This window comes from Poecilia latipinna, unplaced genomic scaffold (assembly GCF_001443285.1).
Source record: "Poecilia latipinna isolate Pla-1442-1.1 unplaced genomic scaffold, P_latipinna-1.0 Scaffold1298, whole genome shotgun sequence".
Lineage (NCBI taxonomy): Eukaryota > Metazoa > Chordata > Actinopteri > Cyprinodontiformes > Poeciliidae > Poecilia > Poecilia latipinna.
The window spans coordinates 209,445-234,334 of record NW_015113914.1 but is presented as its reverse complement, the minus strand read 5'-3'; the positions used below and the strand labels follow the sequence as shown (position 1 = coordinate 234,334).

At 37.2% G+C, this 24,890-nt stretch overlaps 1 protein-coding gene across 1 annotated transcript in view; it reads right to left on the bottom strand.

The window, feature by feature from the left end:
* Positions 1-24,890, bottom strand: part of tmem198aa (transmembrane protein 198aa) — a 35,997-nt gene that overhangs the window by 5,237 nt on the left and 5,870 nt on the right. The window contains exons 2-6 of the mRNA XM_015055142.1: positions 12,526-12,827; positions 6,294-6,532; positions 5,830-6,042; positions 5,030-5,153; positions 431-741 (exon numbers count right to left, since the gene is read on the bottom strand). Coding sequence (XP_014910628.1) covers positions 431-741; positions 5,030-5,153; positions 5,830-6,042; positions 6,294-6,532; positions 12,526-12,664 — 1,026 coding nt within the window. The 5' untranslated portion in view covers positions 12,665-12,827. The remainder of the gene's footprint in view (positions 1-430; positions 742-5,029; positions 5,154-5,829; positions 6,043-6,293; positions 6,533-12,525; positions 12,828-24,890) is intronic.

The window sequence follows — 24,890 nt, the reverse complement described above, 5'->3', positions numbered from 1 at the left end:
TCTGTTGACTTCAAATTGTTTGGACTGGATATCCGGTTTGGACTGATATCAGAGTAAAGGGGTCATAACACAAACATGTGCCATACTTTGCAGGTTGTATTTGTAAATGTTTAAAAGCACGAATCCTCTACATTACAATTACGTTAGAATTTTGTGCTAAACTAAAAAGTGGAAGAGTTGAAACGGTATGAATACTTTTTCAAGACGCTGTAAATCTACTTAAGTGAAAGCAGGACTGTAATGTAGGATCTCAGTAAAAATCACAACTTTTGTGGGATCATTGATTCCAAAGAACAAAAAGACAAATGTCAATAAAAAAAAAAAAAAAATATATATATATATATATATATATATATATATATATATATATATATATATATATATATATATATATTTTCTTCCAGTTTAAGAATGAGAATAAGAATATTACCGGAGACAGCACATCTCCATCAAAGCGTCTTTTGGGGTTGGGTTTGCGGTGGTAGCCGGGTTCCGTCTGCGAAGGAGGAGGAGGGACCTTAGGTTGCTGAGAGCTCTGGGTTTGGTGATGAGCGTGGGACACCACTGGGTGGTGGTACTGCTGGTGATGGTGGCTGTGATGGGTATGAGCCTTCTGCTTGGGGGCTGTCTTCTGGTTTTGACGCTTTTTCTTCTTCTTGTTCTCCTTCTCCTTTTTCAGCTTTTCCTCTCTTTGTCGGATTCGCATGAGCTGAACCCGCCGCTGCTGCCGACTCAGTACCACTGGAGGTCAAAACGAACAGCAGGTTGATTATGTGGGGAAGGAAAGGAGAAAGAGAACAATAGGTAATCAAACGGGAGGGCCTGTTTTGTATTAGGAAAAACCAGTGAGGAACAATGAACTTGATAAGAGAGGGCAGATTAAGACATGAGTTTGCTTGTGTCACTTTGCGGTACTATATGTGGGTTTTTTTTTATAATGCAGAGCAACTTGAAAAAATGAAAATGTAAGAAAAATGCAGCCAACTTTTGCCTTTTTTTTTGACATTTCTAATTTGCAAGGCGACTAACTTGCCATGCTGAGTCTACTTGCACCAAGCTGCTCAGTTTCCTGACATATTGTGCGTGGGTGAGTGTGAGCTTGCTATTTTAACACGCTTTTTTAGCAGAGGATGTCCAAAATCCACGCCGTCTTATGGTCCATTATTTAAACTAATGAATATACTTAGCTTTGATTCATTCATTTTACATCAACATAAATGCTGCTTCTGTTGGAGATATTTGTCCATTTATATTGTGTCTTTTATGAGTTTCCTCACATTGCACACAGACAAAGGCGCCGTGTGTCCATGTGTGTGGAAATGTTTGTGTGTGGACGTTATGCGGTCTATTATTGTTCCTTTGTGCGCGTGAACATGAGGCACCATCTGCCAGGGAAACTGAGTAATCATACCCCCTCCTTTTCTATTTCTTAGTTCACACTTTGCCAAGCCTCTCTGCGCACATGCTTCTGTGTGTCACAGGGCCGGCGTACTCGTCAACTTATCTCGTAAGGTCCAACGTAAGATTTTTTTTTTTTTTTTTATTGTAACAGACAAATGAAAATGAGATACAAATAAAAACTTGACCTAATTCACATTCGTTCACATTGTGTTGCGGTCGCCGTTCTGACAGAAAACATGATTTCCTTCACTGTTTCACTTGGGTGCCCCTGCTTGCCCATTGTGCCCCGTTTCGTGCCCTTCCCCCCACACACCTGCTCCCTCATTACTCTGTCCCTTTTCAGTCATTCCATTTCTCTTTTGCACTATAGTTCTTGTCAACATTAAATGGCACTTTTAGCAACCTAACGCATTTTTATAGCTAATTATATTTCGGAAAACACAAGCATGGATACTTTTACTTTGAATCTGACAGTTGTAAAGTATTATATACATATTTTTTTATCACCATTAAGTTTTTTTTATATGATTGATTAATTTATAATATTTGACTTAAATGGATCCACACCTATTGAATTTATCTTTAGAGAAATGCTCAAACATGCTGCTTCCTCCTGCTACATTGAGGGGAAATCAAAATACATCAACTGTGATATGAAGAACAATTACTAGAGACTTGTATAAGTCTGGTTAATCCTTGGGTACAATTTCCAGTTGCCAGAAGATACCACAACCATTGTATTTTAGCATAAGCAGAAGAGTAATGTTTAGTCATCATATTAAATTATAAAGAGGATGTGATCATTTTCTCACAGATAAATATGTATTTTCAGTGCAAAATGTGCATGGATACTGGTTGAAGCTGGTAAGAATTGTCATTATTCAGAGAGAAATTAGTCATGCACTGAGATGCTTTGGCAGGCTACTACGAGAGTAGGAAGTTCATAAAAGCATTATAAAGTGCCAAATTACATTCTCCAAATGCACACAAGAATAAAGAATCTAATTTCCGGAAACATATTCTCCACTCTGATGAAACAAAAACTAAAATGTTTGGCCACAACGACTATGACGGCATTTGAAGAAAAAGGGGGGAAACTTGCCAGCCTGAGGGCTCTAACCAAAGAATTCGGCAAAAATGAAGTGAAACAGTAAATGTTTAGTCTGACAGGGAAAGAAAAGAAAACGTTTGTGTCTTTCTACAGAGTGTACGGAAATAGCAAATAAAACAGCAAATACACAGTGCTACCTTTGTGTTTAAGGCTGTTTTGAATTGAAAAGAAACCACTGCTGTTTTTTTTTTTTTTTTTGGGGTTCTATCCCCTATATAGAATTGGGTTTTTTTTTTTTTTTTTTTTTCAAAATAACACTAAGAGCTTCCTCCAACTCTTTGCCCACGTCCTCTGTGTGGTAGCCATGGCAGCCTGCAGTTTAATCCTATTATTTGAGCCAATGTGTAACTTATTCTATGAAACTTTGCAGCTGTGAATGCCAGCAGAGATCAAATGAAGTGTGTGTTTCCATCATAGACATGTGTGAGTGAGCAAAATACTTTGCACCGATGCGTTCTGTGTGTCCCTCCAGTCCCTGCTTTTGATTTTATACAGGAGTTATAAAGCGTGTGTATGCTGCATCTAGAGATTCGCTTTGGGCGCGATTTGACCATCTGTGTTGTGGTTGCTTTCAGAATAGATTAAGGCTGTTTCTGTCAATAACAGATTCTGGTGAAAACATTGTTGCTGGTATATTCAGACTCTCCATTGCAAGACAACAAACACACACCTACACACACAGAACCCTGTCCGCAGGGTGGCTCTAATTCCTGAAGCGATGACAATTCTTCTTTAAAGTTACAATTTACCATAGAAGCTTGTAGTGGCCGTGGTCGGATCAATACTGAAGCGTCTGTCTAACACATCCATCCCCACAACTCACATTATTAGTACAGAAGCTAAATTGAACTTTTGGTTTATTTCTTAAGCTAATTCATGTTCATCAGCATATTTATGAGAACATATGACCATTTATGTTACATATCATAAAAATATTCCCACGGGACAAACATCAAAGATGATGTTTTCTGGGACATGTTTCGCTACACTTTTCGAACGGTACAATCTTGAGTTTCCCACATAATGTCCTAAAAATAAGGCCTTATGCACGCTTGGAAATTATTCTCCTAATTTCTTACCAATTTCTTGTAGTCATCAAGCTATAATTCTTTATAAGTGCAGGGAAAAATGAAAGCAGCAGAAAAAAAAAAAGAAACAAAAAGCTTCACACTTGACATAAACAATAGTTTGTGTTAGCTAAGGTGCCTGGTAAGGGCTTATGGCGCTTCATTCTCTTCATATGTTTTCATGTTACTGCCACAAACTACAGTGTGCATTATGTTTTAATACAGTTTTGGCTATGAAGCTTCTTCATTTGTTTTCTACAGTTTGACTTGAGCGTTTCAAATTTATGTCTTTTACTGTTTTCCTGTTAATCATTTTTTATTCTCCAGCCACTGTGAGAACTGTTTCTTTTTTATTTCAGTTTTCATTTTCATCTGTGAAATGTTATAAAAAGAAATGAAATTACTTTCAAATCCATGCTGAGCTTAAATAACCTGTCTCCTGTCAATGCTTTGAAGTCAGTTCTGCATATAACCGGATGAAAAGATGCATTTACATGTCTCTGTCCTCTCTGTCCCTGGAACTGTGAATCAGCTTATGATCTGCTGCTACCTGTGGTGAGGTGACACTGTTTAAAATCACACCCATGTTGTTGTTTTTTTCCTTAAAGAATTTTGCAGCTATAGTTGACTTCACTGAGTTAATCTTCTTTTTTTAATTTTAAGAAAACCATCCTGTTTTTTTTTTTGTTTGTTTGACTTCTTTTGCAGCGTACTATGTAACATCAATGTCATCCTGCAAGATGAGCTTCAAAGAGTCTATCACATGAAGAGAAACTGAGAGGCACAAAAGGTTGACTGGTTTATTTTGAATGTTTTCCTCTGGAGAAGGTTAAACTGTTAGAGTCTGACAATTTTCAGAGGGGGCTGAAAGCTTTTCTAAAAGTGTCCATGTGCACTTAGATTGATTTAGAAAAAAATATATATTAAATGAACATATATGTATATATTTATTTCTCTTTGTTCTGCTCCCATCTCATAGCAAGACCAAGAATTTTCCTCATCGGATGGAGGAGGATTCAAATCAAAATATTCTGTGTGGTAATTCAGGAGGATATGGTTACATATTGTAAATCTCTGATTGCTATTTTTCTGCTTCATGGGGATTTGATTAAGAAGGCAATGAAGAATGATTTGATTTTGTGCAACACACTGATTGGTATGTTAATGCTTAAATAATTTTGTCCTACAATAATTGAGTGCATCAATTATTGTAGGTTACAAAAGAAACAATAACAAAATAAAAATTCAAAATTGGGAAATATTGCTTTTTTTTCCCTTTTTGTTTTTTTTTTTTTGAAGAGAACAAAGGTTTTCCAAGTCGGGTCAACAGAGTTGTTCGCTGAAGCAAACCTCTCGTGGTTTACAATGGGAACTTTCTTCTAACACAGTTTTTGCGTGCATTTCTATTTAAGGCAGTGTCAAATGAATTCTTTCCGGATTAGATGCTTACCCTCTGTGTGAGAAAATCCCTCTGCAGTAACTTTCCATTGGATCAGAACTCCAAGGAGGGTCAGGACAGGCCACACCCCTAAGATGACCCAGGTGAACCAGCAGACAGGCTTCTTTGGTGCCACCTGTAATTAACATCAGTAGAGTTTTTTTTGTTTGTTTTTTTTTTACATTTGCTTTATTAGATGTAGTGAATTTCCAGAGCGTAACTTTGTATGATATTAGCAGCTTTCTGTTGGGAAACACTGTTTTATTTCTAAGCATATAATAACTAAAAGTTGTATTTTAGCTGTTTGTCAGCATTTCACTGTAGTAAAGCACAAGTTGTTGGCCCACTGCTGTAGACACCTTTATTTCAGTGCATTCATAACTACTTGAACTCAGTTTATTCATATAGTGCCTTTTCATAATTAAGGTAATCTCAAGGCACTTAACAAATTACTTTGGCAGACTGAGAGGTCTACAAATCCAGATCTCTGTTCTGAATTAGGTAGAAAAAAAAATCTCTGATCTAGCTTGACACCCTTAACTGTTATATAATGAAGACCGTAGAAGACCACGTTGATCAACAGTTATTTTTGAGCGAAAAATAACTTGATTAATTCACAAAAGTTTGACCTAGAAATCAAATGGTATTGGCAGACATGTAAATATGGCAGCTTTCCTCTGTAAATTTGCAAACCTGTCAATCTGACTTTCACTCAAATGTTAACATGTCATGAATTTTGATCAGAAACTCTGCCTCAAGGTGAATTCAACTCTCGCACTCACAAACACACGCTTGCATGCAGCTGTCCTAACCTTGAGTCTCTCATAGATGTAGTGCACCAAGGCAAACAGCTCTATAAAGTAATCCACTGTGACAGTGATGATGGCAGAGCCAAATGTTGCCGTGGAGAAGGTGACGAAGCACCGTTGCCACTGAAGAGTGAGGACTGCAAACAATGTCCCAGAGCCCAGAAGGATTCCCAGAGGAACCCACACTGTTTTGGGGTGATAGAATTCCTCCATAACCTGGAAAAAGGAAATGTCTTTTAGTAGTTTCTCTTTTCTACGTTAGCTCGTAAAAGGATGTTCAACCGTCTCCATTACAAAAGAAAATCAACACTGATAAAACATCCAAAGTTTTTCTTTGTCTAAGATTCAAACAAGAGCCTAAAGGCAGCTTTGAGCAAGTGGGAGGGTTGCTAATATAGACAGTTATCATTCATTGTATTTGAAATATCCACACAAAAAAAAACTATGAACAAAAGGAAGGGATTTACCACAAGTGATGCAACTCCAACCAGCAGGCCCAGCAGCAGGCCTACCATAAAAAGGCCCACGCTGCGGACCAACATGGTCACCAGGCCACACAGTGTCCCAATGCCCAGGCCAATACCGACAGACGCCTCTACGCTCAGCTGAGTGTCCATCACTCTCTCCTTGTAGCACAGCATGAAGATGACCACAGAGCCAAACATCAGGCCTGTTAGAAACAACACTGCCTTGAAGCACCGATAGCCTGAAGGGGGAAAACAGAGCACTGTGAGGTTGTGAGGCAGACACATGCATTAGACATTTGGCAGCTGGATGGGTGCAAACACTTATTAATATTATATAATAGTGGTCAATGAATTATTGTTTAAAAGAAGTAATGATTAATACATCAAAACCATTATGTGTGATCATATTCACACAGCGTTAAGACTAATACACAATAAGAAAATTAAGGGTCTCACTATTAATATTGTCAAAGAAAATGCATATTAATGGTCAATATTTCAAAAACAGGTAGGTGAAAAACTGTGTTTTTTGCTTTCTTTTTCTTTGTTTGAGATACATATTTTTTGAAGGTTTCAGCATTTATCATCGGAACATCTGGAAAAGTTTATTTATTCATAAAAAAAAAAAAAAAAACTGATGACGATAACAACCATTACAAAGGAAAACAGGACGGAGGATGCATGACTGTATCCACCCAGAAAGACAAGGACTATTTATTTAGAAGAGTACGGAGCCCTTCAGGGGACATGGGGAATTTTTTTTCTTTTGCGTTCCCTCGCAAAACTTTTGCGTTCCCTCGCAATAATCTACTGATCAGTTCATGCGGCATAATTGATACTGTAAGGCTTCTTTAAGGTGGCCACCATACTTTCTGCTTTAATACAAGGTTATGTAAGGTTTTTCCATGAATGTTAATATCTCGTTGTGAAATATCAGACGTTTTATATCTTTTTTCTTTAGTATAGAAAGGCACAACAAACCTATGATATAAACAGAAACTTTCCGTAAGTAGGAAAGAAATAAAAATACATCCAAACTATTTGGACTATTTCTGAGTTATTATCGCGGGGTAATCAGTCATCTGATTGTGTCTCTGTTGTGTTCGTAGTCTGAATGGTTTAAAGGGCTGCTTTCAGTGCCGTTCCATCTTAGCCTTAAGAGACATAAACATGCAGTAAATTAATTGATTTTCAATCAGTTTTTTGCACCAAAGAGTTAATAATAATGAACACGTTTTATTAATTTAAAACACAGCAAACTAATGGTGGTAGACGGCCGCACTGGATTAACTCGGGGAATCTCATCTGTACGTGTATCAATCAACTCCAAACCTCTTCTTTGTTCTGTCACAATTATCGATTTATTTAATTTTGATTATCATGCTCCAAACTTTGCGAGGACTGACCACCCAGCTCAACCCCTTCCTCATACACACATGTCTTCCCATTCACTTCATGACAGTCACGCCCACATCGACACGCCCACCACCCAGGTGTCAAAGCCGCTGCTTCTGTCATACCAATAATTACTTATTTCATTCATATGGCTCTCACAGAGCCTCAGTGAAAACGTGTTTATTATTATTAAGTCTTTGGTGCAGAAAACTGATTGAAAATTGATTTATTTACTGCATGTTTATGTCTGTTAAGGCTTAGATGGAACAGCACAGAAAGCAGCCCTCTAAACCATTCAGATGAACACAATAGAGACACAATCAGATGACTGATTACCCCGCGATAATAACTCAGAAATAGTCCATGGAAAAACCTTACATACGCTTGTATTAAAGCAGAAAGTACGGCGTGAGAAAGGCTTACAGTATTCAATTATGCCGCATGAACTGATCAGTAGATTATTGGGAGGGGACGCAAAAGTTTTGCGAGGGAACGCAAAAGAAAAAAAAAAAATTACCCATGTCCCCTGGAGGGCTCCTTAGTAAAATATGCTAACCTTTGCATTTTGAAAGGTCATCTACATTCATCCATTAAGATGTTTACTGAAAACAACAGCTGCTATCCTCATTTTCTGTTTACCATCATTTACTCATGCCTTTTCTATCTGTTCTTTTTATGTATTTTATTCAAATGAAAGCTTACAAAATTCTCCAAAGCATTAAAAGCTGAGCTTATCGACCATTCAAATCTCCTTTGCCTTTGCTTTTGTGTTTATTAATGTTTGCCTTTTCGTTATTTTTTTTCCTGAATCTTTTTCTTTCTCTGACCGGCCTTGGTCTCGAGGGTACCCAACCTCGGATTATTATCTTTGTTTAATCAGGCATTGCACTGCTGAGCAGCACAATACTCTTTCTCTTATCTAAGCCAATGTCCAAGCTTCTCCCCTGTGACCATAGCTCATTTAATTGACATGCTTCTTGTAGCTTTTTTTTCCCCCTCCCTTGTATACAGTTCTCTGAGGGATTTCAGATATCTTTTATCTGGGATGTTTGTTGAAGCTACTGTGGCTTTTTACAGCTGTTTGCGCTACATTACGCCTGGAGATATACAAATCATAACTGAAGCATCTACTGCCATTTTAAGCATTTGTTTGATCGCTGGCTGCAAACTAATTCCCAACATGCCATGATTTCTATTAATCAACAAATGAATTTTAATGTCACTTCCTATTTCCTGCTAATGATTTCAGTGACTCATCTTTTCCTCTCCCTTTCTCAGTCGCTCATCCCTCCAACTGTTCCACTGCTCTTCTCCTCTGCTCGTCCCTCCCTCTCTATCTTTGTTCCTTGCTTCTTTCCTCTCTCTTCCTCCAGCCATTAGCCAATCCCATCTGTTCATCCCAGCTTAATCAGCTCATGTCCTTCCTCACATTATCTCCCGTTAGCTTTGCCTTATCAGTCCTATTTCGGCAAAACCACTCCTGATTTATACCACAACTGTGTCTGGGTGAACTAAATAAATGCAAACATTTTTATCTTCCCTCCGGTCTAAGATCAGCACCCACTACTTCAGAGATGCAAGCAATCTGAAATAATCCCTCCTCTGACTGATCACCCTTACTAATGTGCCGCTGTTCAACCCTAACTGAGGAACTTCTTAGGCGTAAACAATTTGCCGTCTTCTAAATCTAAACTGCAGCTTATTTTTTTATATATATATATAATATTGTGTTCAGCTAAGGCATAAAGAAACATGAAACCAGGTTATTGAAGTTGAATGTGTAAAATATATTTTAATTTGATCCTGCTATTATTTTTAATACCAAACTTTGCCCAGTAAAAGTGCTTTTCTTTTAATAAAGACCCTCTTTGAGCTGACGTTAAATACTTTATTTAAAGTTTTATTTTTATATAGATATAGTCCATCTCAACATTAAAGGATCTAAAACTTCTGCCTTGATAAAACCGGATCGTAGTGCTGAGTTTGGCATTTTGTCACAGTATGACATGCACCATCAAGGCTCTATTCTCAGGCTGCTATACTTATTACATTTATCTATATCCCAGTAAATTAAATGTGTGCTTCAGTGAAGCTTGTCGGTCAGATTAAATGTAACTTTTGAAAATAATCACCTTTAAGCAAGTATTTAACATGCTACTTAAGACCACATTTTTTGTACTAATTGGTTTAGTTATCTGATCTGGTGCACTATTTTAATAAATTAAATTTTTTTTTTTTTTAATTTTCACTGAAATTAACAGACAAAGAGGCGTGAAACAGACTTTTAAATAATATTCTAATTCATTCAGATGTAACTGTATGCTCCATGTCAGACTGTGGAGTACTTCAACATCTCTTATTTTATGGTGATCCATTTTTGCACTCTAATATTTCTGATCCATAACTTGATCAAATTCACTGAGTCAGGCTCTTTTCAATCAATGTGTAGATTGGTTAGAATTTTTTCCAACTTAATCCTAAAAAAACGAGTTTTTTGGTCTTGGTCCCAAAAAACTAAAGACAGAGCAGCACTCATCCTACCCCTATCCCTAAAAGAGGCTAAAACCATAGACCGTGGAAAAATCCCAGGTGTTACCACTCAGACAATAATTCTAACATTGATTTTATTACTATTTTTGAAATCTTTCCCTAGAATAAAGAGCTTCTTGTTGTTGTTTTGTGAGGCACCAAATGGTGTTGGGACCTAATACATTTCAGAGGTGCTTGTCATGTATGAGCTTAAGAACCTTCTAGTCACAAGAGACGTTTTCTCTGTTGTCCCAGGATCAAAACAAACCAAGGAAGGGTGAAATTAAGTTTATATGATCTTCTGTTCTGGAACCAGCTCATCTTCCTTGTTGTTTCTCATGCGTTTTTCTTCACCTTTACTCCTTTATTTTCCTCTCAAGCGCTTTGAATTAACTTGTATAGATTGTGCCAGACGAATAAAACTCCCTCGCTTTTTATGATTTACCTGTGGACAGACTTCACATTTTCTTCTCCTCTGGTGTTAAAACTCAATAAAACATTTCCTGTTTCATTCTTTCTAGAAATGTATGTATATATAGAAATGTGTTTGCTAAGTTTTTGAGCAGCCTACCTATAATGTAACATCTGACAATAGGTTTCGCCTGGGTTTTATTGAATCTTCATGCTGTCTACACGCTTCAGTGCATCAACCTGCTGAAAAAGCTCAACACATCAGTATTCATCCAAGGACACCACCGAGTGGTTGTCTTCCAAAGGCCTTGGCTGTAGTTTTTTTTGTGGGGAAATGAAAAATGCAATCAAAACATAAACAACAACAAAAAATTATATATAATGCTTTGCTAGCCCTATTTCAAAACCGAAAGCTGTGTTTTGAGATGCTTTATATGCTTTTAGAGAAAAACTTAGTAGCACCAACTAGATGTATTGTCAAAAAAAAAAAATGATCAGGATGATTGTCAGCTCAACTCTATGAAAAGATTAATTATCAGTCTGACGAACAGGGGTGGGATAGCAGTGGTGTTTGGTGCTAGAACCAAGTTTTTCTCCTGGTGGAAGCACAAAGAACTGCTATTTATACAACCACTTAAAACCTGGAACTGATTTTTTTGGACACAATGCCAAAAGGGATGTTTTCTAACCAGCCTTTAAGGCCTTCAAAAAAACAGTTGTATTTATATTGACAATACATTTCTGGCAGGTGCGCTCTGTGTACATTAGATATACAAGTGATGCAAGCCTTTTCAGATCATTTGTAAAAAAAAAAAAAAAAAAAAAAAACAAAAACATAAAGACTGTACACTTTCCCTTCAAATGTACAGTTATTCACTACTTTGAGTTGATTCATCACATGGGGTATGAATGCTTCCCACTCTATTTTCCTGACCTGTGGTTATTTTGACACCTCTCACAATTTCTAATTTATCAGTTGACCAATCACAGGAGACTCTGTCTCACATGAGTGAAGCTATTTCAAACAAAATGTAGGAGCTGATGGACTGGAAGCATCTGCTCTTGTGTATTGTAACTGGGAATATTATGGGTTGTTCATGAACTGCTCTTGCTTGACAGTGAAAACTGCTGGGTGGTGGCTCAGGTCAAGCATGTTAAATGTGTGGTTCAGGTGGCGTGTGGTCACACTTTGCGTCTAACTATAACCACTGATAAAGAAGCATCAATCCCTTGAAAAGACAGAAAGCAAAGATGAACAGTGACTTATAAAAGTATTCACACCATTTCAAAATTTACACATTTTGTAAAGTCAGAGCCACAAATTTGAAAGCATAAATCATGTTCAAATTTGTTAAACATAAAATATATTTTTAAGGGTAGTTGAGTAAATGGGGAAGAGAAAATAAATCAACACCTCACTTGTTAGATTATGATTAATAAAAACCTTTAGGAAAATGTGTCTTTTCCCACCTCTTTAAAATAATGTTGTCTTTGTCTACCACATAGATACATACATTCACGCTGGTGGGAGTAACAGGGCAACAATGGAAAAGTTCAGAGTTATGCAGTGCATTTGAAAGGCACCGTATGATATTATTGTTCCTTTGGAAATATTTTTTGTAATTGTTTATTAATTACTCCATTGTGTGCTGACCCCAACATTTTCTACTGATGATCTAATCAATTCTATTTTCAGCCTAATCACAAACTAACCCTCAAGAAAACGTTTTGTGTCTTAGTGCCTGAATTAAACTAATCCTCTACGACAAATGTATCTACATTTATAGCATTTAAAAAATATATATAAACTAACTGGTTTCAGGTTATTGATATCTATTTAACACACAGCACGGCTAAATTTCATTTTAAGTCATTCTGTTTTCACGGCTTCACTCACCAAAGAAGCAGTAGATGATTCCAAAGAGGCAGCACATGGAGCAGACCACTGAGGGCACAATCTCATACCTCCTCTCGATCTCCTGGTCACACTTTAGGCCCATCTCGGCTAAACCCAGAAGCTGGCTGGTGGAAGTCATTGTGGCTCCTCTTGAGAGGGGGTGTGGGGGACGGTTTAAGGGTAGCAAGGAAGGCAGGGAGGGGTGAGAGACACAGGGATTCCTGGCTCAGTGGACCTCACCCATGGAGACGTGTTTGCCTACAAACAGGAGGCGTGTAGAAAGGGGTGATGGAGAGGGGGCACTGGAAATGAATGAGGGCATGAAAGAAAGAGAGGAGGAGCATTATTGATTGCTCTTCTAAGTACTCAGCTGTGAGTGCTGACATTGCAGTAATGATGTGCCATAATTTTGAAAAACGAAACAACCGAGGAGAGAAGCCGGCGTAAGTACCACTTAAGATGAAATGCAATGCAGCCACCATTGCTCACCAATATGTACATAAACATGCTGTAACAAATAGTCGGGGAGGATGGTGCAGCACAAATAATAGTTGCTATAGAAAGCTCAACCGAATGCATTTGCATAAATTAGCATTTCGTTGGAAATTTGTGGCACAAGTACAAAATACCTCGTGGGTTTTTACATATGTCTTATAAAGCAGCGGTTCTCAAAGACTTAAAAGGCGTCGTCTACTCTGACAACTCACTTGAAACAACCCAGCAGAAAACAAATACGATGCATTTATAGGAGTTGATCAGAGCTGCTTTGTTTAAATGTTCAAAGCATTGTTATGGCTGTGTGAGACTTTTACTTTTTTGCGGTTCAGCACAATTATGTTGGAACATTTATATTCCTCCGTGACAACAATGCACTTCCATGACGATACGCTTCTGTAAAACTAACATTAATATAAATATTAATTCTTTTAAAAGTATTTTTAAATACTTTTAATTCCTAGCTTACTGACAGTAGTTCTGCATGTACAAGCACTGTTTGATGTAATTGCAATTTCATTCAGATCAACAAACTTAGATGGGAATCCCTGTTCTGTCTTATTATGTCTTTCAGACAAACAGTTGCTCATTGCTGACTTCCTGACATCAAGAAACGCATGTTGTGTTGTTTAATACATCCAGTATCCTTGTTTGTCTTATCTGGGTATCTATAATAAAAAAGTCTAATTGGCATACCTCTGCTCTGATGGTTGTCGTTAAAAATGCACAAGAGCTAATCATCAGCATAAAAAAAAACATAAATCCTGCACAAACAGAATAAATGGATTTCAGTCATTAACATACAATAAAAATGTAAAAAAAAAAAAAAAAAAGGTTTAAAACATTCTTCTTTTGTAATTGTACAATGATGAATGGACTTTAAAAATATGTTTGCTAAATGTTTTAAAGATTTAGTAATGTCCCACATGCTCAGCAGGAAAATGCTCTAAAAAACATCTTAAAACACATTTTCAATGTAGATGCAGTGCAGTGTGTGATTCATGTACCACAGACTGTTGCTGCCAGCCAAACACCCACACACAGCTCCGCATTCATTCATGTACCAAATCTCAGTGGTTACATTTCTAGCTGAGACACAAATTAAGACCTTCTAAGTCAATAGGCTCGCTCAGCGGTAGATACATGTGGATAAAAGCATCAGTGTTTTATTATAAGCACCAACTCATTTACCACTCACCATACTTGACCTGTAGCCCACCTGGTTTAGAGATGTACTTTCATTGACAGAAAGGCTTGACAGGCTTTATCAGCCCTTTCCTGAGCTATTGTCTGCTTAAGAAAACTGTATATTGAATAACAATAATCTGGCATATACAATTACATAACATTTAGATCTTGGTAGAGGTTAAGGAAAAGACTGGTATTCTGAAGCATGTTGGGTAACAGAGACTTGTGTGTTAAATGTCAAGAGTTGTTTCTCTGTATCCGTTACCTTCAAAAGGTTGTCTTATTCAGGTCAGTGAACTCTTCATGTCTGACAACAGAGAACAGACCCACATTTTTTTATTCTTTCTATTTCACACCTGTCTGGATCATTCAAAAATAGAAATTGCACATGGTGAACAGACACTTTGACTGTGCTTTCAAGTGGATTTGTACACCTAGAACTCTTTCACATTTTTGTCATATCCGAAGGACGTTTTAAAATGTGGCGCGCATGTATATATTTACAAAACCTTAGACACCTTTCGCTCCACTTAGAGCAAGTTTTTTTTTTTTTTTTTTTTTTTTTAGGTTTGTTTTTGAAAACTGTTCGTAACGATGAAATTAAATAATTGCCCTTCCTTCAACACAAAACAGTTCAAGCTTATTCAGATTGGATGAAGATCGACTGTGAACTGCAACGTTTCAATTTTGGCAGCAGTTATTATTTGGATTTTGGTCTGGACTCCAACGGGGTCATTTTAACATGTGAATACTTTGCCAAGAACTACCATCCTCAAACCTTTGGGTGTGTTCCTCTGCTACCACACCTGGAGCCAATGAATGGCTAATTACCAGGCCTCTACAGAGCTGAATGACATGCTAAGGGAATTTGGCCATTTCATTCAGGTCTACATCCTGCATCCAAAAGTTGCAGGATAGTAGCTCCTGAGGACCGGAGGCCCGTTTTATTGTCACTCAGGTTTGAATGTTTAGAGATGTTGAAAGGTGAACTTTTGGTCTGCAACCAAGTCTTTGTTCAGCCAGATGGTAAAATGAGCAATTCTCTGTGAAATGTTCAAAAGTTGGGATAAAGGTTTCAAACCTAACACTGCTTAGTCACCAGTCTACAGTCTACAGTGTTCCCTGGTGTTCATGAACCTTTTAATTTCCAATGCTCTCTAACAGCGAGGCTGCCACAGAACAACTGTGTTTATACTGGAGGAGGTGAAATAACACATGTAGAGTCTATTCATTAGCTCGGTAACTTCTGCTAGAAGTTGGTTGAACTTAATTTTACTTCCAGGTGTCAAAGGAAATTGAAACTTTATTTGTAATTGTAATTTTTTGAAAATCACAAAACCACAATTTGTCATGTTCCATTTAAACATGACAAAGTATAGAATAACTGAAGGGGTGTGAATACTTTTGTAAATTGTTACATGTGACTAGACAGGAAAGATAAAGTTATTCAGCAGCGATGAAGCTAAAAATGAAAGGCACATACACATACTGTCAATATTCTCTGTTTTAAAGCAAACTATAACATAAAGTAGTTTTTAAATAAGTACAGCATGTTAAGAAGAAAGAAAAAAAAAATCAAATAATCATATTAATGATTTTACAAGCACTGGAAAAGAGCAAAAAAACATTTGCAATTAATAATTGTAAAACAGATGTGTGCAAAGTGAAAGATGTATTGTTCCACCTACTTTGCAAAATGGGTTTCATTATACTCTGCATTTAGGACAAAAGAAAATAGCAAAAACCTCAAAAAAAATAAATAAACTGTAGTAAGAATGTACTTAAAAAAAAAAAAAAAGGTCAGCCAAAACATTTTTTCTAGCAAAAAATAGAAAGCAAAACAAACAGAGATTCTGGTGAGGCTGGGAAACTAAACAGCTAAAAATTAAAAATCTCTACCAAAGCTTTAATTCAGCTGCTTGTTAAGTCACACTAGGGAAAACGTGGATGTTTTTCAGAACCGAGATTTGCAGTTCATAATTGAAAGAAAATCTTTTTAGTTTGTATTTTAAAGAGGTTATATGCAAAGAAAAAATATGCACCACAAGGATGGGGATGGGGAATGCTTATTACCAGTGGTAGGAGAGATTCTATTCTTACTTTACACATGAATGAAGTAAGAATTTACTTAATTGTTAAGCTTTCATAAGTTCATTTTGCTGTCTTTTTAATTATAAACAGATCTGCACCTACATCAAGAGGTTTCTTGCAATTACAAGCACAATACAGTACTGCTAAATAGCAGAATATTTGAACCATTTTAGGTCAGCTCTAGCATTGACTTCTTACAGATTGCAGTATTGAAGAGTTTACATTATGCCAGACTTGCACATTTCTTTCTTTATGCTGTTTCTTCATGTACGTTTGTTGCATTCAAATTTGGTAGCAGATCTAAAGTTCTTCCCAGAGTAAAGTGATAAATTCTTGGAAAATGTGTGCTGTTGCATGGATACCATGCCTTTGCTAACAAGCATGCTAACGTTAGAACTGTTCACACTCTCAGTCAAATGTAAAGAGTCATCATCTTTTAAACACACTTGTAACTTTAATGACTGGAAGTTAAAATTTAACTAAATCTTCAATTTAAAAATCCAAGACATTGTTTGATGGGGCAGATGAATACTGTATTTGTCACCTTGTTTAAACTAATACATTTTGTTCATGTTAATATCCACAAAATCCTTTGTCCATCCGGAAAGCGGTCATAAATTCAAGAGTAAACTTCCAGAGTCTACATTTGACCTTTCAAGCTGAATGTTGCGTCACATTTTGCAGTGACCCCAGCAGCGCCCCAAGCTTACAGCCACATAGTTGTGGTACAGTTAGGTAAAAGCCAACCAGTCAGGTTAGAAGAACAAGGAATGGCATATTATGCAACAACGTCACGTAGTGACTGTTGCTATAACAACTAGCAGAAAGAGTAAGACCTTGCAAATGGGTCATAGGACTCGTCTCCATGGGAATGTACAGAGCCAATTCATGATGGCCTCCTTTGAGACTCCTAGCTGTAGATAGGCCTGACCTCTGACCCTATTCAGCTGCTGGCTTTTTAGAATTCACTCACATGGTGGGGCGTCTTCACTGAAAGCGCTTGATTTACCACTCATGAGTAGTGTAGCCTAATACTACTCTTTCTTGCTGAAGTGAACCAGCCACAAAATATATGCTGCGCTCACATAGATTAAATCAAATACATTAATTTGTATAATTCACCATTTACAGATTCTAACCTAAGATCACGGTCCTCACTAAGTTAAAAAATGTAATTCTACTGTAATTTCTGCTGAAACAAAGTCTAAATCAAAAATTAACATCATGTGTAAGTTAGCATATCAGCAGCATCATTACACAGCAATCTGGAATCTGCAGTCTGGTTGTTTTTTATCTATTTGCTTCTAATCTCTTTCTTTATTGCAACGTGTAAATGGCCAAATTAACAATAAGGCTGGTCTAAATTACATACGCTGATGCTACTGAAAATGATAAGTGGTTTTACACTTGAAAAGTGAGAAGTGTGACATGCATTCATTTTAATCACCCACCTAAGATTTAAGTAAATGAAATCCAGTTTAGCTGATCGCCTTCAGCCGCCATCTAATTAGTAGGAGGAGCTGCAGAGAGCAAGATGAAAGTTATTTTAAAAGCTGTAAGAATGGCATATTATGCAACAACGTCACGTAGTGACTGTTGCACTACGTGTTCGCCTCCAGTCACATAACAGACACAGCAAATCTGGGAAGATGATGCACTGGACCAAAACTAACACGTCAAATGGAAACCTGCTGCAGGAAACACGCCTGCACATCACTCTGAAAACATCTGCAGAACGTTGTGGACCCACAGAGCCAGAAAAACAATGGAATATTTTTTATCAAACCATATTTATTTGTGTCAATAGGGCCCTGTCAAAGTCCAGAACTAAATTCACTTGTGACAAGGCTTGGAAATTGATGTTCACAGATCCCTTGTATGCAATCTGACTGAGTTGAAGTTATTTTGTAAGGTCATGGGGACTTTCAAGCGTACTTGAATTTGATAAACCAGTTAAGAAAAGACGTCACATGACATGTTAAACTTGATTGGTCTTTGTAGAGAAAAACTATTTATAAAACCATATAAATATTATACCAAGCACTTTGTTCCCACAGAAAACGAGTCACTTTTTTGTTGTGCATCCATAAATTTTGATAGATTATGGCAACTGTATTTGTATGTGTATACTGGTGTTATGTATTGCTAATAAATCTCCTACTTCCCTAAATGATTACACACGAGTTTAAGTTCTTAATAAATATATATAGCATAAAAATATATATGATGGTTAAAAGCAGTAAAATATAGCATTTTGGTGCATGAGTCAAAACATTGTTCTCAGAATACAGGAAAAATAACTAATTATGTGTTTCATCTGCTCCCTCATGAGCTGCAGTGTGTGAATGCTGCACTAAAACCAACATCTAAATGATGCCTTGCAGGCTTCTTCTGCCTCCCTCTGACAAACAGCCCTGAATCAGACCTAAGCACCCCTGACACAAATCACAGCACACAGTCCTTACTCCCATCATCTGTAACAACATGGGCAATAATTTAAGGTCACATAACAAAACTACCGGCGATGTAATAACTTTTCTGCATGTTGATGGGCTTTCTCTTCAGTGTGCTGCTTCTTCATCCACTCTTCTAAAAGAAAAAAAAAAAAAAAAAACTTGATACTGCAAGAGTACAGATCACACACGGACATTGCTGGCACTGCAAAAACGTTTTTTGAGATTTCTTCTGCTATGTAGCAGCTTTTACTTTGGGCAAAAATTGCATTTATCATTCACTGTGAAGCGTGACTGTACTTCTGCCATTGTGCTGACCTTCCTAATCTTTAACTGCAAAAAAAAAAAGATCACATCATACATGCATCTTGCCACTATTATTGACAGAGCAACTGTTTGAGTTTGTATTTTTATGGCATTAATAAAACCTCAGGACGAAGTATATGAAATCTTGACAGAATCTTCTAAACAGAGATCAAATCTTCTCATAAATATGCAGTGTGAAATGAATATGTATTTGCAAGTTTTTTTATTTTTTTTATTTTTAGGTTTTAGGTTCACAGGACCCCGCTGTGAGATGAATTATCTTTTCTAATCTTCTGCTGATACAGAGCAAACTGTCAGGAAGAAAAACATGAAGCGTTTGAAAGTGTCAGGCCAGCGTGAGTTTCTGTGCGTTGTGTATGTGTGTCGAGATGAATATTTCAAAGGCCGCACGCTGAGCGGCGGCGACAGAGCATCACCAGAACGGGGACACGCTGCTCTTCCTGCTGGAGGTCGGTGGAGTTGGTCATAGGAGAGAAGGACAGCAGCCACAATTTTTAGCTGCAGAAAAGTTCTGTAAGAAATCTGAATTGTGAATCTCACCTCATCGTACAATTTTGCAATACAAAATAAAACAACCTTTCATCAGTCTTCTTTTATAAGAGTTTGAAAAATTCAACTTACTAGTGCAAAGAAAAACCAAGCAAATCAAGACTTACTCTGCTATCTAGGAATGAGGTTGATTCTGAGTAAATTTTCAGAAGATTTGAGTTATTCGTCTGTTAGATTACAGCTTTGGATGAGAAAGCAGTACATACTGTGAATAGCAATTTCCTATGTATCAATCAAATCAATCAAATTTTATTTGTATAGCACATTTCAGCAGCAAGGCATTTCAAAGTGCTTCACAAAACAAAAAAAAAAACAAAAAAAAAAAAAAAAAAAAGCAAAGAGGTCCAAGAAATATTTTGACAGTAGATTCTGGAGATGGTGACAGTTACCAGACTGTCCGTTTCTCAGGGTGATTGTATGCATTAAAGTGGATAAATCATGTAAAATCCACTTTTTAACCCTCAAATACCTATGTTGTGTACTTTGAGTGCAAAACATTTTAATGTATTCTCTCCCAAGGTAGCATGGATATGTTTATATTCATTTTGGGTCATATTTTTCAGTCTGTTCGTTTTTCTCTATTCTCTTACGTTTTCTTATCTATTACTTCACTGTATTTGCTGTGGAACATCATGTGCTAAACAAGGTCATGGACTTTTGGGGTAATCAATTTTGTGAATCAGCCATTCTGTCCTCCCCGCAGTGATTCTGTAGTTAAACTTCAGTTGTGCCGAACAGCAGGACAATGCCAATAGAGCATACTACTTGGCAAAGTCCACCATATTCAATATTTTCATCATTTGTGGATATTGGTTCTAGATACCTTTTTACTTTGTCCAGGTGTGAGAGTAATCATGCCTGACTATTAATGCTGGTGAAAATACCTGATTTTGAGTTGGTGTGGACAGCTTACTAAACAAAAAAATCAGCACTTGAGTGTTTTTGTGCTTACTAAGATCTTGTTTGAAGAAGCTGGTAAGGGGTTAGATACATTTTCAAAGCATTGTGCAGTAAATTTATCTCAAGCGGAGCCACACTGCAACAAATTTCTAGGGCAAAGAAGACCATCACAACTCAAAAATGCCAAGCATACAGAAATATTCTGACACCGCAAGAAATGTAACTAAAAGCTATTGAGATGTTTCTGTTTACTTTGTACCCTGCCTCACTTTGCACACTCTGTCTGTACAGTACAAACTGAGTCACCGTGGCATGCTGAAAGCTTGGATTGATTAGATTTATGAGATGACAGATTAGCTAGACCATTTTTTTCCTGTTTAGGATGTTTATGAGGCGCACTCATAAACATCATTCCTCATCATTTTATTGCCTGGCGCTTCCAGAAGCACCATGTCTTTCTATTTTTTTCTTGGCGCTCCTGGATTGGTTGCCCTCCCAGTAGCAGAAAAAAGAAACAAATAGACGTTAACTTCTGCTCTGGTGCTAAGACGGTTTCCACCGTGGATATTAATGCACATTCATTTATTACATTATATTTGTGTGTTAACTACTGACATAGGTAGTTATAACAAAAAGTCTCAAATATTCACAGATTTTAGCTATGCAAGGGTGACTTTGGTCACTAACCCACTCGAATACCGGAGGTATCAAAACAAGAAACAGTGTGGCAGCAGCTTATATCCGATCATTCTTAAGTGAAATGTTACTGAGTTAAACCTTGTTAATACCACTGAAGCTAATACCCAAATGTCAAGCTTGTTTGCTTAATGAGGCTAATGAGTATTATAGATACAACAAGGATGAGAAAAGAAAGAAAAGAAAAAAAAAACAAGATCAATTGAGCAGCTTGCTTTACTAAATTAATTCGCAGCATCTGGATAAGCCAAAAATTGCTGCAGTCAAAATGTGATGGGTATTATTTTAATTTACTCAAAGTCTTATAAACCCATCCGACAGTGCAATGTCTGGATGTACAGAACAAAATAAAATAAATGTACTGAAGGAGTGCCATTAGACATTGTTCATGAATTTAGGAGCAAAAAAGAAAAAAAGTCAACTCCAACATCAACAATTTGTGTTCAGAATATCTGATGCTCATATTCCTCCGGTTTGAAATATTTGCACAGGGTTGCTTCCTATCCGCACAGCTGCTTACCACGTCTAACTCCTCGTCGGCTAGCGTAGTGAAAACAATATGTTTAAAAGTGTTGTCATTTATATGCGGCATTGAAGGAGAAGAGAAAGTGAGAGCATGCATGAGCATATGAGTGCTGATCTAATGATTACTAACAGTGTGACTGAGCCTCAATCCAGGCCATCTGCCACAGGGAAGACTACTGCTGTGTGCTTGTCTGCGTTGGCAGCTGGGGGGGATGAGCAGAGAAATAGTCTGCTTGGGACTCAGTACAAATCACAGATGAAACTGTCATCCCAATCCTGCTCAGTGTTGACTAAGAAATACAGTATGTATGTTTATAGGTATTGCATTCACTTACTGAACGATTACTGGTCAGACATCGCTTTGAAGATGTTATTTTTATTTTAATGATGATGAGAGCAGCTTACTAAAATCTGTACATGTAACTATTGACCTCTAATCCAAAATACCATCCTCTTGAGAGATAATGGATTTGACATTGATCTGCCGCTTGCAAACATTTGCTACGGTGACTTACAGCATGTTTTCTTACATGGTTACAGTTTAAAAAACTCTAAAAATGCCTCACTTAAAAAAACAATAAAACATGCTATCAGTAGTAGAAGTCCAAACATTCACTATTTCCATGCAGTATTAAGCATATTTTGCTTAGATATGAATTTTGGATGTTTGGATGTTTTGCTTTATGTGCAATGAGTGGACTTTGGGGATTTGTCTGCTATCTAATGTAATTTACAGACAGAATATTTGATTAATTTGTCAACAAATTCACTCCTGATGAAAATGATGCAGGAATGGTAACAAAGTAGATTGTACAGTAATAGTGAACTACACCTCCCATCATCACAGTTGGCATAGTAACCAGAAAGGAGCAGACAGCCTTGCTTTATTGAAAATAACTTCACTGTTGCATCCTTGATTGACTGGCTTGCCAAGATGGAAATTTTACCCTCTGTACAGATTCTGCATATATTGGATATCCAAGTCCTGCAGCTAAGCAATATAACTGAACAGGTTAGATGAATTACACCTTGACACTTCATAGAAAATCCAATATCGCTCATGTAGGATTCTATAATTTTGTATCTGTTGCTCAGGAAACTGGTTTTGAACAAATGTGAGCTCAGTTTCACATTTACCACAAATTTAAGATCTTCCTCACAAATAAAATAAAGGAGCAAACACATGCACTACACCCTAACAAAATATATATTTTTAAATGGAAAAGAGATATTAACAAGATAAGTTTTGTGACACATTCAAGATAATCTCAGAAGCCTGACTGTTTTCTTGCTAAAAAAAATGACTGGAATGATAACCCCAGCTTGAAGAGAAACATTATTTGGTTCATAAGAGACATGCCAATTTGGCAATGCTACAGGGAAAATGAGGAACATAAAATTTCTGATTTAACAAAACGAAAGTAAGATTTCACAGATCATTGTGTTTTAAAGAACCATTGTCAAAGCAAAATGTCCCAGTCAGTGTTTGACCAATCCACATTTTAAGCTTTCGGTATATGAATGCCAAAAAGGTATTGAAAATGTGTATATGTCATCCTGAATTTTCATACTGACCCATAAAAAAAGCTCCCATCTTCTCTTTGCATCTGATTTCCACTATCTACAAAACGGCCGAAACTTAGTTGAGAATAAAAAAAAGCATCTTGTAGCTGCAACAGAGTTCCATCAAACTACTCTGACACAGATATCAAAGGAACAATAAATGAACAAGATTGAGTCTTGAAGCACCTATTTACTAAAGTCAGACGCTGAAAACAGTAAGAGGTTATAAGGAAAAGGCAGTGGAAGCTCTCAGGGCGGGGGTAAACTGAACAGCAGTCAGAAGACGGTTGCAGCCGCTGTCACGCAGCACCGATTTCCCCCCACAATTTCTGACACTGATCGACATTTGTCACCGCTCATTTGCTGTTGTGCGAGAGCTAAATCTGGCAGTTGTTTTTTTCTGTCACACCGAACAACTGCACACCATCAAATTTAGCTCACTGATGGAAATTTTCTTGAAATTCTTTCATGATGAAAGACTGAGTAAATGATTCCCGTGTAAACGTAGCTTCAAAGAAGCTCTGTTCAAAGTAAATCATCTGGTTCAAGTTTGTTCAGTTTATGCATCTTGAAATTTGAATTAGATTAATAAAATCCAGTCCAGCGTCACCAAAAAAACTTCTGAATAGCCCTACTTTAAAAATTGTTCAAATGTACCAAAAAGAACAAACTTTTATGGTGGCTAACAGAAGCAAAGGTTCCGTTACAGGAACTTTAATATGAGAAACAATTATGTCCTCAGTAACGTGTATGTAACTGTGTGCGCCTTAAAGTTGGTGGCCTCAGCATTGATCCATATGTAAGCCTTGGTCATTGCTCATGGCCTGAAGGAGAGGTGACAGGGGAGTAAAGAGGCTTTCATCAGATTACGGCTCATTCTCCGTCTTTCACCGTCCCTCTTTTCAGCACTGAGTATCTCTCAGCTGCTTTCAGCCACTTGGCTCCATCCCTCCTCTTTTCACTGCTTTGCTGAAAACTGGACCTGCTTTAAGCGACCGCATTAAATTCGTCTTCAGTCCCACAAGGATTCATTGCCTTTTCTGACCTAGCCTGAACGTGGCTATTCAAGATCAGGAATGTGACAATTTGAAGTACGATGTATTTTTGATTTTTTTTTTTTTTAATCATATTCAGGTATTTGAGGTCAGAGTTTTTTGTTTTAGTTGAAAAAACACTTGTGTTTTTACCAGTAATTCCTCCAGTATTGGGGCTGATAAAACAGCAGGGATGCAAAAGATCAAGTGATATGTGCGTTTGGCCGCTGGCCAATATTGTGTGGCTTCTGGCCTGGGCTAGAGTGGAGTAGAGGGAGATGTTTTAATATGATTAGCTCCGGTGAAGCAAATTGTTTCACATAAGTCTTGTCTAATCTACCACAGCTTTGAGAACACCACACCAGTATTGGCTCACATCCTTTGCCCTGCAGCTGTCTCACAAATTGAATTGTTGCCGTTTCAAAAGAGTGAAAGTTAAACATCCTGCCGCTGACCACATCAATGTCATTATCTCAACCCTGTAGAGTGGAGATTGCAACAAAGGCCTTATTGTTTAAATAGAGACAACTGCTCTTAAACCATG